The 15,000-nt window shown below is 32.1% G+C and overlaps 1 protein-coding gene across 4 annotated transcripts in view; it reads right to left on the bottom strand.

Moving 5' to 3' along the window:
• The window catches only part of LOC145268272 (homeobox protein OTX2-like), a 160,595-nt gene that overhangs the window by 24,064 nt on the left and 121,531 nt on the right, over positions 1-15,000 (bottom strand). For 2 of the 4 annotated variants that reach the window (XM_080123640.1, XM_080123641.1), the window contains one exon: positions 1-26. This exon is cut by the window's left edge and continues 28 nt beyond it. The exons of the other annotated variants lie outside the window; for them this stretch is intronic. In XM_080123640.1, the coding sequence (XP_079979766.1) occupies positions 1-26 (26 nt within the window). The remainder of the gene's footprint in view (positions 27-15,000) is intronic. 4 annotated transcript variants of the gene reach the window in all.

Below are 15,000 nucleotides of genomic sequence, written 5' to 3'. Positions count from 1 at the left end.
CTTCCAGCGATCCATTACGGACGAGTCTAAATAATAAAAAGGGGGGTATATTACTATGTAGGAAAGGCACAATTTCGTTTATTAACTTATGCGAAAAATAAACTCGTCTATTTACAAGCAGATTCGTATTTGTGACAGAGGATGTTAAAAACTTAGTTTTCAATAAACAAATTTAAAACACGTTTCTTAACTTTTGAGATGAGGATTGGTCATTCATATTATTTGGATTCATCGGACTACTGTTCTCATGGTTTTCACATCGTTTCGGTCGATGTAATCTCCGATCTTTTTCAGGTGTATCTTTGTCGAACTCGGGAATGTTTCTGTCGAACTCGGGTTCCGTCCAAATTCGAGTTCAACAGAAACATTCCCAATTCTGACAAGATACGCCTGAAGAAGATCGGAGGTTACATCGACCGAAACGTTGTGAAAGAAAAATCACTCAAGATGAGAACAGTAGTCCGATGAATCCAAATAAGATTTAAAACACCATAAAGTTCGAGTTTAAAGCTGAAACTTGATGATGAATATGCCATATTAGTTACCCTACTACTTTCAGTTCCCAATTTAACCACACAAAACCACAAATAAAAGCTGGGGAATTACAATTTACATAGTTATTATATCATCAGATCAAATAAGAAAAGATAAAATGAAGATAAAAACCTCTTTAGATCATGGACTTCCGAAGCTAAATGCTTCTCACTAAAAGAGGCGAAGGGCCAACATTATACAAAATATAAATAAAAGTCGCATTAAGAATATTGAGATTAGAAATGAAGGATGTATATATTAAGAAACTGCTTAATTCCCTCTTAGTAGATTTATTCTGTTGCTTATTCTTATATTTTGTTTAATATTTCTTAATATATACATCATTCATTTCCAATTAGAATGTTCTCAGGACGGCTTTTATCTACACTTTATTTTTGGTACCTCTTTTCTTCGAGAAAAGCATTTAGCTTCGAAATGCCATGACCTAAAGAGTTTTTATTTATTTTATTCTATCCCTACAAATATACGCGTATTGTAATCGCCATCAATAAATTATTTTTCTCTCTCTCGTAACATATATATATATATATATATATATATTACACAATGCTTCAAGCAAACTACATAAACTTAATAAATAGCTATATATACTTATAAAATAGGTATGTCTATACAGGATTCACTCTTAAACTAATTGCACAAGGGGTCAAAATGTAAACTAAATTTAGTATAGTTACATGCAAAAGAGGCAGGGGGCACTTCCTAAAAATTCGAACATATCTGATTTTTGTAAAATCGAACAGTTAAGTCACTTTATTATTCCTCAAATTTCAGTTTATTACAAAATATTTTAGACGGCTTTTTATAGAAAAATATGGGCACAGCCTCCGAGTTTCGTTTTCAATTTTCCTTTCAAAGCAATAAGAGTAATCATGTTTGCATTTGCAATCATTTTATTTCGACTATAATTATTTAAATTAACATAACGCAGTCGTAAAATAAAAGTGATGGCCAAAAGAGGTCGATTATCCATAGTATGACCGAAACTTGTCTACAAATGTGTAACCAAATAATATTAAATTCCGATACTGTTCATATACCAATTAAACCAGAGTGAATATTAATTGACTCAGTTAATTAAACTCAACGATTACCACTATTAATAATCTAGCGCGTATATATATATATATATATATATATATAGATATATATATATATATATATAGTAAGTTATAATATATATATATATATATATATATATATATATATATATATATGATTCCACAATAACCAAGACATCCACACTATCACAATGTGTTTTATTTTGGACAAGCTTAAACTAGGTATTTATTTGCGCCCCCCCCCCACGAAATCAAATGTGACAAGATTGTTTTTAATGTGGGGAGAACCAGCTCATCAAAAAAGGGGAACTCTGAAAGTATACAAAAATAAAATTGCCCCAATATTAGAAAGGTCCCCCCTCCATTGACTAAGGACAATCACGCTGATCCTGGCCTGTAAGATATTCTTTTAACGAGATACAGCTGAAGCTTGTCCGAATTGTTATGAAAACAATTGTACCACTAAAGAAATACATCGTATAATAAAACATATTGTGATAATATGGTTGTCTCGTTTATTGTGGAATCATATTATATATATCCATACTCCTATAAATTCGTTTTTCTTTTGTGTGTATTGATATTCATATTAAAAGCCCTCTTTTCTATTTAAAAAAAATATAATTTTATTATATATGGGTTGTGGAATTGCATTCACTAGCAACTAAACAACTAGATCTAACTAATTTGCATATTTTAAACATTCATTTTAATTAATTCCCTATTAGTTTTTTCGGTTTTCTTATGGGATGATCATCTGTAGTTAACTATTACGTGTAATTATATTCATGCAGATATTCTACATGATTTATACGTGCATAATATTTGCGCAAAAAGTTTACAGTAAACACAAAATTGTTTCCATATATATTCATGTATACGTATATATTTTTGTTTAATCTATCTATATATCTATAAAAGTGAACGTGTGTGTGTGTGTATACAGACTAGAAATTTGATATTCAGGGTACTAAGATTTGGGAAAGTCTTTGTGATCGGTTTTCGGCCAGAAATTTGGCTGTTAAGGGGTCAAAGTTCAAGGATTTAACCTTTGAGCACTCTACCAAATTCCTCCGACAATTTTTGTCTAAACACTTGAAATTTTAGATATAGGTTCCTTGGACATGAATCTAACTTAATAACTAGATTTGAGCCAAAAACAATAAATTTTAAGGGGTCATAATAGGGCTCAAAGTTAAAAAATTGACTGCTTTTTTTTTTTTTTTGATGAACATACACCGGGCTTAAATGCTAGTATATATATATATATATATATATATATATATATATATATGCTATATATATGCATAAATTATAAGTTTGAAAAACTATTACGATTTTCCTCATCAGTAAAATTAACTTTATCAATTTCATTTCAGATAATTTTCAGTGGATTTAATCGAAATCAGTTTGAAAACAAACTAGTGTTCTGATAGAGGAACCAAACAGTCTTTTTTTTTTTTTAAATAATTAAGATAGAAAACATCAGATTTGATTTAATAAATATATTGTGCGTTATATGATCTCCTGAGAATAACGTAATTGTTTTAGTTATTGAATCTAAAATTTTCTTATCAATATTTTTATCTATTTATCTCTGTATTTCTCTATATGATAAAAACAAATTCACTGATTATGGATAAAAAAATATTACATTATTGAATAAAATGTTCAAAGACAAACACAATGTAAGTTATCCCCTCATCCATAAGTGTGTATATAAATATAGACGTATATATGCGTGCTACTGTCTATATGCACATATGTTTGTGTCTACTGTTCATGTGTATATTCTAATGTGTGTGCATATGTGCGAGTATGTGTTCTATATCAAGATGTAAATGTCTGTTCCCGATATATATCTATATGTGTATATTTATAAAGGGAGGAATATGAAGAAAACAAGGAATTGATACAGTAAAGAAATGTAGAGAAGTGTAGAGAGACGTAGAGAAGTGTAGAGAGACGTAGAGAAGTGTAGAGAGACGTAGAGAAGTGTAGAGAGACGTAGAGAAGTGTAGAGAGACGTAGAGAAGTGTAGAGAGACGTAGAGAAGTGTAGAGAGACGTAGAGAAGTGTAGAGAGACGTAGAGAAGTGTAGAGAGACGTAGAGAAGTGTAGAGAGACGTAGAGAAGTGTAGAGAGACGTAGAGAAGTGTAGAGAGACGTAGAGAAGTGTAGAGAGACGTAGAGAAGTGTAGAGAGACGTAGAGAAGTGTAGAGAGACGTAGAGAAGTGTAGAGAGACGTAGAGAAGTGTAGAGAGACGTAGAGAAGTGTAGAGAGACGTAGAGAAGTGTAGAGAGACGTAGAGAAGTGTAGAGAGACGTAGAGAAGTGTAGAGAGACGTAGAGAAGTGTAGAGAGACGTAGAGAAGTGTAGAGAGACGTAGAGAAGTGTAGAGAGACGTAGAGAAGTGTAGAGAGACGTAGAGAAGTGGAGAGAGACGTAGAGAAGTGGAGAGAGACGTAGAGAAGTGGAGAGAGACGTAAAGAAGTGGAGAGAGACGTAAAGAAGTGGAGAGAGACGTAGAGAAGTGGAGAGAGACGTAGAGAAGTGGAGAGAGACGTAGAAAAGTGTGGAGAGAGACGTAGAGAAGTGTGGAGAGACGTAGAGAAGTGTGGAGAGACGTAGAGAAGTGTGGAGAGACGTAGAGAAGTGTGGAGAGACGTAGAGAAGTGTAGAGAGACGTAGAGAAGTGTAGAGAGATGTAGAGAAGTGTAGAGAGATGTAGAGAAGTGTAGAGAGATGTAGAGAAGTGTAGAGAGATGTAGAGAAGTGCGGAGAGACGTAGAGAAGTGCGGAGAGACGTAGAGAAGTGCGGAGAGACGTAGAGAAGTGCGGAGAGATGTAGAGAAGTGCGGAGAGATATAGAGAAGTGCGGAGAGATATAGAGAAGTGCGGAGAGATATAGAGAAGTGCGGAGAGATATAGAGAAGTGCGGAGAGATATAGAGAAGTGCGGAGAGACGTAGAGAAATGTGGAGAGACGTAGAGAAATGTGGAGAGACGTAGAGAAATGTGGAGAGACGTAGAGAAATGTGGAGAGATATGGAGAGATGTATTTCGTTTTAATCTAGTTTGGATTTGAAAACAAAAAGATTTCAATTTAGATGTCACACATGCATGTATATGCAGTTTAAATGTAAGTGAATACGTGACAACTGTATATATTAGTGATAGAGCGATTCTAATATTTTTCCCGATTCCGATACAATTACCAATTCCGATTCTTTAGAAATTTCTAAATATTACCATAAAACAATGTTAAATATGCAGGTATTTTCTCAAACGTACAAAATACACCTGTGAATGGAAAATCTATCGATTCTAGTTTTACTGGTAATATAAGACGAACAGATTTTCATTATATTATCATTACTATCAGTAGATTTTGATTTAAGCAAAATCAAATAAAAATGCCAATTAAAATAATCGTTTTGGCATCGGAAAATACGCATAATTTTCTTTACCGATTTTGATACCGATTATTCCGATACCCGATTAATCGTCCCAACACGAGTGTATATATATATATATATATATATATATATATAAAATTTATTTATACAAACATTAATGCCATTAATGTTTGTATAAATAAATTTAATATACCTGCTCTGTTCACTTATTGAGCACTCTTTTGGTAGACATGTTTCATTGGATGTACTTCTAGGAAACTAAACTCTACTGGCTATATATATATATATATATATATATATATATATATATATATATATATATATGCATAAACTTGTGTATATGTGCCTTTAAACATTTTTGTACGTCTATATGTATATATAGAAATATATACATATATGAGAGAAATATTAAGGGAGTGACCACGCACACACGTACATGGTGATGGGAGGGGGGGACATTAGATAGAAATAGCAATTATTAATATTTTTCGTTTTAATCTAGTCAGATTTTGACAACAAAAACATCTCCGACGTCACATTTTCTAAGTGTATGCAGTCGCGAACACATGTCGTGTTTAAATGTGATATATTTGCCCTTATTTAAATAAAAGCAATTCATTTTAGATCCGTCTTTAAAGATGTCATTTGCAATTTAAATGAAAAGAAATACGGATCGTTCGAATAAAATTGGTTAAAAAAAAAAAAAAACAGAAATATTACGAAAGCAGTAGACAAATTATTTGCAGTTTAATCGAAAAGCAAAAGTGTGTGTGTGTGTGTGTGTGTGTGTGTGTGTGCATATGTGTGTGTGTGACGATTAATCGAAATCGTGAACCGGAAAATCGGAACTTTTGGGGGTATCGGAATCGAAAAAGAAAACATGCCCATGTCAAAAAACAATTCTTTTTTCTTTTTTTTTTTTTTTTTTTTATTTGATTTTGTTTAAAGCCAAATGTTCAACCGCTGGTAATAATCATAAAAATGAAACATATTTATTGATTTTGAACTACAAACAACACTAAAATCTATAGACCATCTCAACGAATATATTTTTACATTTGCGAAAATATCCGCACATTCAACATGTGTTTTGACGATAATGGGATAAAAAGTAGAAACTGTATAGTTAAATATTTATATTTTATAAAGTATCGGAATCGGAAAAATATTGAAATCGTCCCATCACTATATAACAATGTATTATAAAATACAAGATATTAGGTAGATATACAAAGATTCATTCATTAAAAATTTTAGATACTTGTATATCTCCTATATTACAAGCAAAATAGATCACTATTATGCAAATTAATAATACATAAAAAAGCAGTATATAAAGCGCACATGAAGCGTATCTGCATGTCAAATTTGCCTAAATATTTGTGTAAAGTTTTAATAGATGTTTTCTGTTGTTTATTTATAATTTTATTGTTCTATTTTTGCTATATAACCTTGAGAAATTTTCAACCTTTAAATCTTAAACATGTTACTAAAAGGTCTTCCTAGCCTCTCTCTCTCTCTCTATATATATATATATATAAAACATTGAAAATATTTTTCATTAATTTTCAACGAAAAATATTCAAATGAATTGAACATCGCTTGCTAGAAAGCAAGATAGATTATTCGACGAGACGTAAGCTGTAATAGTTCATAATGGAAAGAATGCGTACTTTATTGCTTTTTCTCTGCGACACTATATTTTTTTTACCGTTTTAAATTCAATGATCGTTTTGATCCCCATAAACAAACGTTTTATATTTTTGTTTACATGTTTACAGGTTTCTTTCCAGATTTTTTTAAAGGGGGGAGAGGGGAAGGTGCCGACTTGATTTTCAACAAATTGCCACAAATTTCTAAATTATAAGTTAAAAAGAAAAAGTTAACGACACGGACTGACAACCAAGTTCGAATCCAGTTCGATCCACAAAAATCACATCCACTCATGATGTTGGTGACCTTCACGTGGTTCCTCTCGTAAGTACCCGATGTCTTTCTAAAAAAGAATTTTTACTAGAAATATATCGGAACCACTGCCAACAATAGAATCTTCGGATTCGTATGTGATTATGAAGAATGCTAATATTTATCTATATGAATTAATCCGAAAGTCTGCCGTGTTAATAATAATAATAATAATAATAAAAATAATAATAATAATAATAAAAACTCCTAGTGTAATACAACATAAACGCGCGTAATGGCGGCTATATGCAAATACACAACTGTGCGCAATGATGTCACAGTAAGAAAAAGAATGACTATAAAAAGGAGAGAGGACGTTAAAGACGATTATGTTAGAGACGTAGGTGACGTCACAAGAAGTCACGCAAGGAAGGAGATTGAGGGATGAAGGTCTTTTAAAACCTGAAACAGGAGTTTAAGTTCTTTCCTTTTACATATTCTTTGTCACCTTTGCGTCCGAGTCTTCTGCAACGTGTTGGGTCCTGGGTGTTTACATGTTAACGTATTTAAATGTGGGTAACGCTACACTAGAAACAAATTATTTAGTGCAAATCTGCTAAAAATAATAATCTGGGCAGCATCTAGAGTAAGATATTCTTGACCATACATAAGATAAAAAAAAACCCGGAAAAAACTTCGGTCTCCAACAAGAAAACTAATGGCAATATCCCATGCACTAAAGTTAAATGATATTAAACCACTTTACGTAAAAAGAAGGGAAAGGGGGATGATTGTTAAGTATAGAAGATAATGTGTACGACACACACACAATCTATAACCTCCAACAGAAAACAGATCATTACAACAAGAGACACAGGAAAATGAGCAATGCAGAAAATATAAACTGAAAACTAGAACAACTAGAAAAGAAAAAAAAAAATATGAAGAAAATCATCTACACGGATTATTGATAAAACCGATTCGAGACGAGACATATGAAAGCACCTGCACATGGCTATAAAAAGGTCACCTGAATAGAGAAACGGAATCGCTACTGATAGTGGCATGGAACAACGCGACCAGAACAAACTATACTAAATTTAAGAGTCGAAAAACTAAAGAAAACAGTAAATGTAGACTGTGGGTGGAAAAAACAAAAAAGAAAAGAAACGGTAAATTACACAAGTAAATACAGCAAACAAAATCCAAAAGAAAGCAACAAAAAAAACAAAAAAAAAACAAAAAAAAACAAACAAACAAAAACGCATCACTGCGTCGGAAAAGCAGTTTACTAGGAACTATGCAAATGCGTGCAATTTAGATATGCAGACAAATAGTACAGAAAAAAGCGATGCAGAGAAATGGAAACCCGAGGGGAGTTGTTTTTAAGACTTCAACTGATTATCACTGGTTTTTGTCGATGAGAAATCACTGATAATGAATTGTGTGGAAAACCCTAGTGAGTAAATAATTACATAAATAAACATAAGTATTTGGACCAGGGACGTGCAGAGGGTTGTCCTAGGGGTGCCCAAGCACCTGCCCCTTTTACTTCTGTTCTGAAAGTGTCCTTTTCAGAGGATGTATTATAGGCTTGTGCCCTACAGAAACTTTTTTCACTTGGGTACCTACCCTGAAAAAGTTATCTGCACATTACTAATCTAAACCTCGTAAAGATTTCAAGATTTCTTCTACATAAATGCGAATAATTTATTATTAAGATTATAACTTTTGAATTATTGAGCGACTTCTCCCATTAAAAAAAAATCGTCATTGTGAGTTAAATCTTATTTGAAAAAAAAAAAAAAAAAGATAAAAATAAGAATATACCTCTAAATTGTAGTAATTTAATCATTTTTTTTTAACAAAAAGTGTCTTTTTACAGTAAAAAAAAAAAAAAAAAAATCTCAGTTAAATGTTCTTCAAATCAATAACAAACAAACCAAGGCAAATATCACTTTGAAATGCATTTATTTAAAGTCGTACTGTTTTAATCGACAGAACGACATAATTTTGGGACAATTTTAAAAGCGATAATGTCGGGATTTATTAGATGAGTGTAAATAAGTTGGATTATTCGAATTGTTCGGCCCACTGTTCGAACCTTAAACATTATTCTCACAACGTTTCGGCTGCTGCAACTTTTTCCATTCTTCAAACGAGTCTTGTCGAACTTGGAGAAACTAGTGAATTTCGAATGGAACCCGTTATTAAATTCAACGGGTAAAGATTGCTCGGGTTCCGTTAGTCATTTCTAGGGCTATGACATGAGAATATTTTTTATTATTGTTTTGACTCTCGAGTATATATCCAGCACAGTTAATCAATCGAGAACCACACTATTCTATCTAAAAGCATAAGATATTAACGGATATATACTAGAGAGTCAAAATAATGAACATTCTCTTGCCATAGCTCTAGTCATGACAGAAAAAAGTCAGATAATTCGCAGCTGTATCCTTAATATCGCCCGCGCTGAAGACTGAACCTTCAACCCCTGGGAAGAATGTCACTTAAAACCGATTAGCAGTTTTATCCGTTGCATTAAAGCCCTGAAGAAGGCCGAAGGTCACAGCAGCTGGAACACTGCGAGAATAACATCCAAGAAGAAAATCTCAAAAAAAAAAAAAAAAAAAAAAAAGGAATGTATTCTAATGTAATTTTAAAATAATGTTTTTAAAATTTATCTTTAATTAATTTTTTTTAAATTTGTTTTAATTTTTATTATTTTTAATTTATTTTCCGGTTTCACTGTTTTGCTGTATTTCTCGTCCATACTCTTTCTCTCAGAAAAAAAAAACAAAAACAAACTGACTGTTGCCAAATACTCCTCATTCTTCCTGATATCCACTCTATCAACTGATAGACTCGCCTGCACGTGTCTTTAGATTTGGTTGAGGAGAAAAAAAAAAAAAAGAAAAAAAGAAACAAAAACAAAAAATAACCCCCTAAAAATAAATATCAGACAGCGCACGACGCATGCGTCAATAATGTTGCAATCTCGTTATAATTAATCGACCCTGCCCCCCCCCCCTTCAGACAACGTCCGCCCTGTATAAACAAATTGATTGACTTTTGCTTGTGAGGTTGGTAGAGGCTGGAAGCGTGGATCAAGGATTCTTGAGAGGTTGGTAGAGGGTGGAAGCGTGGATCAAGGGTTGAGATTGAAGACGTTACAACTTGATTATGGTACAATGGGGTTTTAAAGATTGGATAACGTTTGTGGGCGAGAAATAAATGAAGTAAAAGAACCAAAGAATGAAATTGAAAAAAATAAATAAAAAAAAATAATAAAATAAAATAAAAATAAAAGATGTTGATCTGCTGGTATAAATAAGGTGTATTAAACATGCGCCATCCTTAGGTCGATGTGTGTGTGTGTGTGTGTGTGTGTGTGTGTGTGTGTGTGTGTGTGTGTGTGCGTGCGTGCAAATTCATGTATAAACGCATAAAATATAAACATGGAGCATTGTTGCCACATCTGGGCTGCTGCATCTCTCTCTTTGATAGGACCCAAAAAAGTTTTCAATCTAATAGGCCCCACTTTGTCAACTTAGCTTCAACCCCTTTCTCCATTGACGCAATGTTGCATCTCCGTGCCTGCTTTACAAGTATTTAATGGAATGTGTTCTGAGGAATTCATTGCACTTGTACCCCCTTTGACACACACACACACATATATATTTTAGTCATTCAATAAATTAAAAAAAAATTATGACGTGAAATGGTTAAATTTTAAATCAAAAGATTTTTATTATTATTCTATGTAAGAAAAAGAATACATTTGAAATATAACTCCTTATCCTATAGGATTTCTATGTTTACCATTTCTTCAGAGGAGAAAATAATAGCAAATAATTCTCTAGAGAGATGGTAGACATCGAAATCCTATAGGATAAGGAGTTAGAATATTTCAAATGTATTCTTTTTCTTACATAGAGTAATTAAAAATCTTTCGATTTGAAATTTAAAAATTTTATCTCATAAATTTTTACATTCATTGAATGACTAAAATTTGATTTATTTGCTCTATCTTGTATATCGAGCAATTTTTATTTAGATGGAATAGTACTTATAGAATATTATAGCCAATAATATTTTGTAAAACTCATAATCACGGGTTTCCATACCAGTTGATTGTTAGATAATTTTATTCTGAAGTATATATCTTTCTAACAAGCCCGCTTAGCAATAAAATCTCACCCCTTCACTATTGAGGTCCCTAAATGCAAGAAAACTTTCTACTCTAATAATTTCTTCCCTCAAACAATTAGTCTTTGAAATTCCCTTCCTGCTACTCTGATTGCACTGATATACAGAAGTTTGAATGTAACGTAAACCAACACCTTGTCAATCTTTTCTAGGCATGGCCTCAAATAGTATCCCCTTAGATTCAAGTGGCGATATGCCTTGTTATGGATGAACGGGAGTTAAATATAGTGTGTACATATTTGCAATATTTACTTTCACAATTCCCAATACGCGAGTGGAGTTTAATGATAAAAATATGACTATTGCAAGTAAGTTACACAGAGATCCCATTTTTCATTACTGCAGGAAAGCATTAGGTTAAATGAAATTTTGTTGTTGTTAGCAATTTCTTTCATGTTTATTCTGACTATACGTACGTAATTATTACTCCCTTAGTTTATGTTCTCATTGATCAATAGTCAAACTCCTTGCAAATAAAGGGCGGATTTCCCCTTTGTTTCCGGGTCGCTTTTGTCAAATTTAGCATGTGCGGATTGAAATAATTTATCTTTTCTATGCGTTTGTATTTATTTTTCTTATTTCATTCAATAATTGCTTAGAATTATATATATATATATATATATATATATATATATATATATATATATATAATGAAAATGTTTTTATAACGACTAAGATACACGGAGGCGTCCGCGTTTCATCCTCGTAGGGAATCATCAGCATGTGACTATGTGAAAAGTAAAGTTTATTCCGTGTCTACAGTTAGTTGCTATTCCGCATCAACAATTTAGTAAGCTGTCGGGAATCTTTAAAATTCTTAGCTTCTCATTTAAACACAATCTACAAAATGCCCACTACAAAGCGAAAAGCCTTATTTACAAAGCGATGAAGAAAGACCATAAAATCATATTTGAGAAAAGAAAAGATTCAAACATCGCTAGCGATATATGAATAATAGAATGGAAAATATTATGATAGACCAGTAAATGCATACATTAAGACAATCCGAGTAGATTATGTTTAAATAAGAATCTGTAAAATTATTTTTAAGATCCTAAAACTTTTAGAAGAGAAATAGCTACTGAGTATAAAAGTTTTCATTAGAATATCTTACACACAAATAAATATATAATATAATACAATATATACATTTGTTACCGCCCCCCCCCAAAAAAAAACTTCGCAAAAAAAAAAAAAAAAAAAAAAAAAGTCAAGTTTACGGCGGATTATATTGGCTCTTAAACTTGTCGAAATACGAAATGAAATATTTGGCAGCCATTACAGAGTAGAAATATACAAGATATAACGGCTTTGTTTGAGGCGAACAAAAGTAAAGAAAAAAAAAATAGAAATCAATCTACTTCAACATTGACCCCAATTGTCCCCGAAAGCCTGGCTCCTTAATAAGCCCCTCGTTAGGTAGCCATAATCTCTGCCAGGTTCTTTTATGAACGACTGATATTTATACACTGTAAATAATTGAAATCTCAATTGGGGGAAATTTCGTATCTTTTATAAGATGTTGACTCTACATACACTATACTTCACTGGAGTGTGCAAGCTTCCCTTCCCTCACCATTAACCCGCGGCGTCATACAGTGATCTTCATAAAATAAACGCCAGTTCACTCATTGTCGTTTATCTTCTGACGTCACAGTGGTTGCTGCTAGCAGATAAACCAGACTTCTTAAATTTGTATTATTCGGACTATTGTTATGTTGGGTATTAATTCTAACTATATCACATGCGCTTTTTGACTAAATATAATGAATTTCTTTACATTTGACAAATTCCTTATGGAAAACAAGATCATAAAACGAATTCGTTCTTTTTGAGAAAAAAAACTCCCCCCCCCAAAAAAAACGGAAGACAGCTCGAAATATTAAAATTATACTGACATCTATGATTTTATATGCTCTTATGTTTCCGTAAGCCATTTTTAATCTAAGAAATTCATTGTTTTTAGCAAAGAAACGCGTGTGCGCAAAGAAATAAATTAAAATCTTAGGAAGATCTCAATCATTCCAGTAATTATAGGAATAACCGGACTCACGAAAAAGATTTTCAAAAAAAAAACTATCTAGCAAATATACCCGGTGAACCAAGTGCAAGAGAGATTCAATCAATTGCACATAAAGGAACGGTCGGAATTTTAAAAAAAAATCGCTCGATTGCAATATATGAGATAGCGAGTGAACTTTTGGCACCTAGGAAAAAAAAAAAAAAAGAATAAATGCGAACATTTTTCTACTTATCCTAAGTCAGTTCTATGTTGTTGTCCCTAAATGCCAGAAAACTTTCTATTCCAATAGTTTTTTTTCCCCTCGAACAGCTAGATTTTGGAATTTCCTTCATGCTGCCTGCTTCCCTGGCTGTACTGATATGCAGAAGTTTAAATGTAACAAACAAATATCTTTCCTAGACATGGCCCCAAATAGTAGCCCATTACGTCCAAAAAATTACACTTTGAAATCCTGTATATATGTATGTATATTTATACATATACGGGTGTGATTAGTAAATCTAGAATTCATTTCAAATTTTCATGGTTTTCTTTGAGGAGCACTAGATTTTGGTGTCGTTCCCTAACCGGTAAAGTTTACAATAAAATAACTAATGTACGCCTTGTTTTACATCTCAAAATTCATGATCAGTTCAATAGTTTTTATTTCACTCAGCGCATGCATATCATTGACGCTCATGCACGGTTTTCAATCTTTTTAAATACCTTTTCATTAATAGAAGTCAAAATTATGTGGAGCAATTCTTTTCTATATTAAATATTTTGTATCTAACCTATTTTACTACTACAAGGTAAAGTTTACAAACAAAAGTAATGTGCCCATATTACTCACCATATGGCCTAGAATATATAATCCAAAATTCATAATTATCCGTTCATTAATTTATATTACTTTGCACATATACAAACATATACAATACAAGGTGTTCAAAAAGCGATTGAAGGGGTTCGAACTTAAATAGATTATTTTTTGATGATGTCTTTCTGTAATTTTAACACGATCTGACTAAAACATTAGAAAGTTTTTAAATGCAAAATTCAAATAACCTTTATAAAAAAATAGTGTCTTTGAAATGGTTGCCCATTTTCAGCTTTGCATAATTGTGCTCTTTACATTCATGACAGATGGCAGAATCTCTGGAGAGAGATTTAACTCTTATTTCGATTTCGTTCCTGATGTTTTCCTTTAAGTCTTGCAAGGTTTGGGGTTTCTTAACTGACTCTTTAAGATATCCCCTATAAGAAAAAGTCGTGGCTAGTCAAGTCTGTTTTGGAAAGAGCACAAATATGCGAAGCTGAAAATGGGCAATATATAAAAGACATTATTTTTCATAAATAAAGATTGAATTTTGCATTTTTTTTAATAAAAGAATTCCTAATAGCTTATACAAATTGTGTTAAAATTACAGAAAGATATGAAAAAAAAAAAAAAAAGAATTTATATAAGTTTAAAACCTTTCAGTGACTTTTTAGACACCCATTATATAATGCTAGCAGGGCGCCAAGCGTTGCTCGGTCGTAAAATACACTTAAATGTAATATAATTTATGCAAAATTCTTATTATAGAGCCAATTCTCTATTGATTATTATATTGTACCCAATATATAATAGTGATTTCAAAAGTAATAGAAAGAAGGACTTAGGTGCAATCAGCTAGAATCGAAACAAACACCGAGCGCTCCAGCCTTTGTAGTTATCGTTTGAGCTATTGTCATACAGATAATAGTTAACGATAAATCGACTATAAAGTATAAACGTATTTTTGCACATGAATACAAGAGCACTTTTAGTCGACTTATGCCTTCCAAGTTCCATTTCTTTTT

This window comes from Euprymna scolopes, chromosome 43, assembly GCF_053919585.1.
Source record: "Euprymna scolopes isolate OS-2025 chromosome 43, ASM5391958v1, whole genome shotgun sequence".
In the NCBI taxonomy this organism is placed as follows: Eukaryota; Metazoa; Mollusca; class Cephalopoda; order Sepiida; family Sepiolidae; genus Euprymna; species Euprymna scolopes.
Note: the sequence above shows the minus strand (reverse complement) of the source record. Positions and strands in the feature narration are given on the sequence as shown.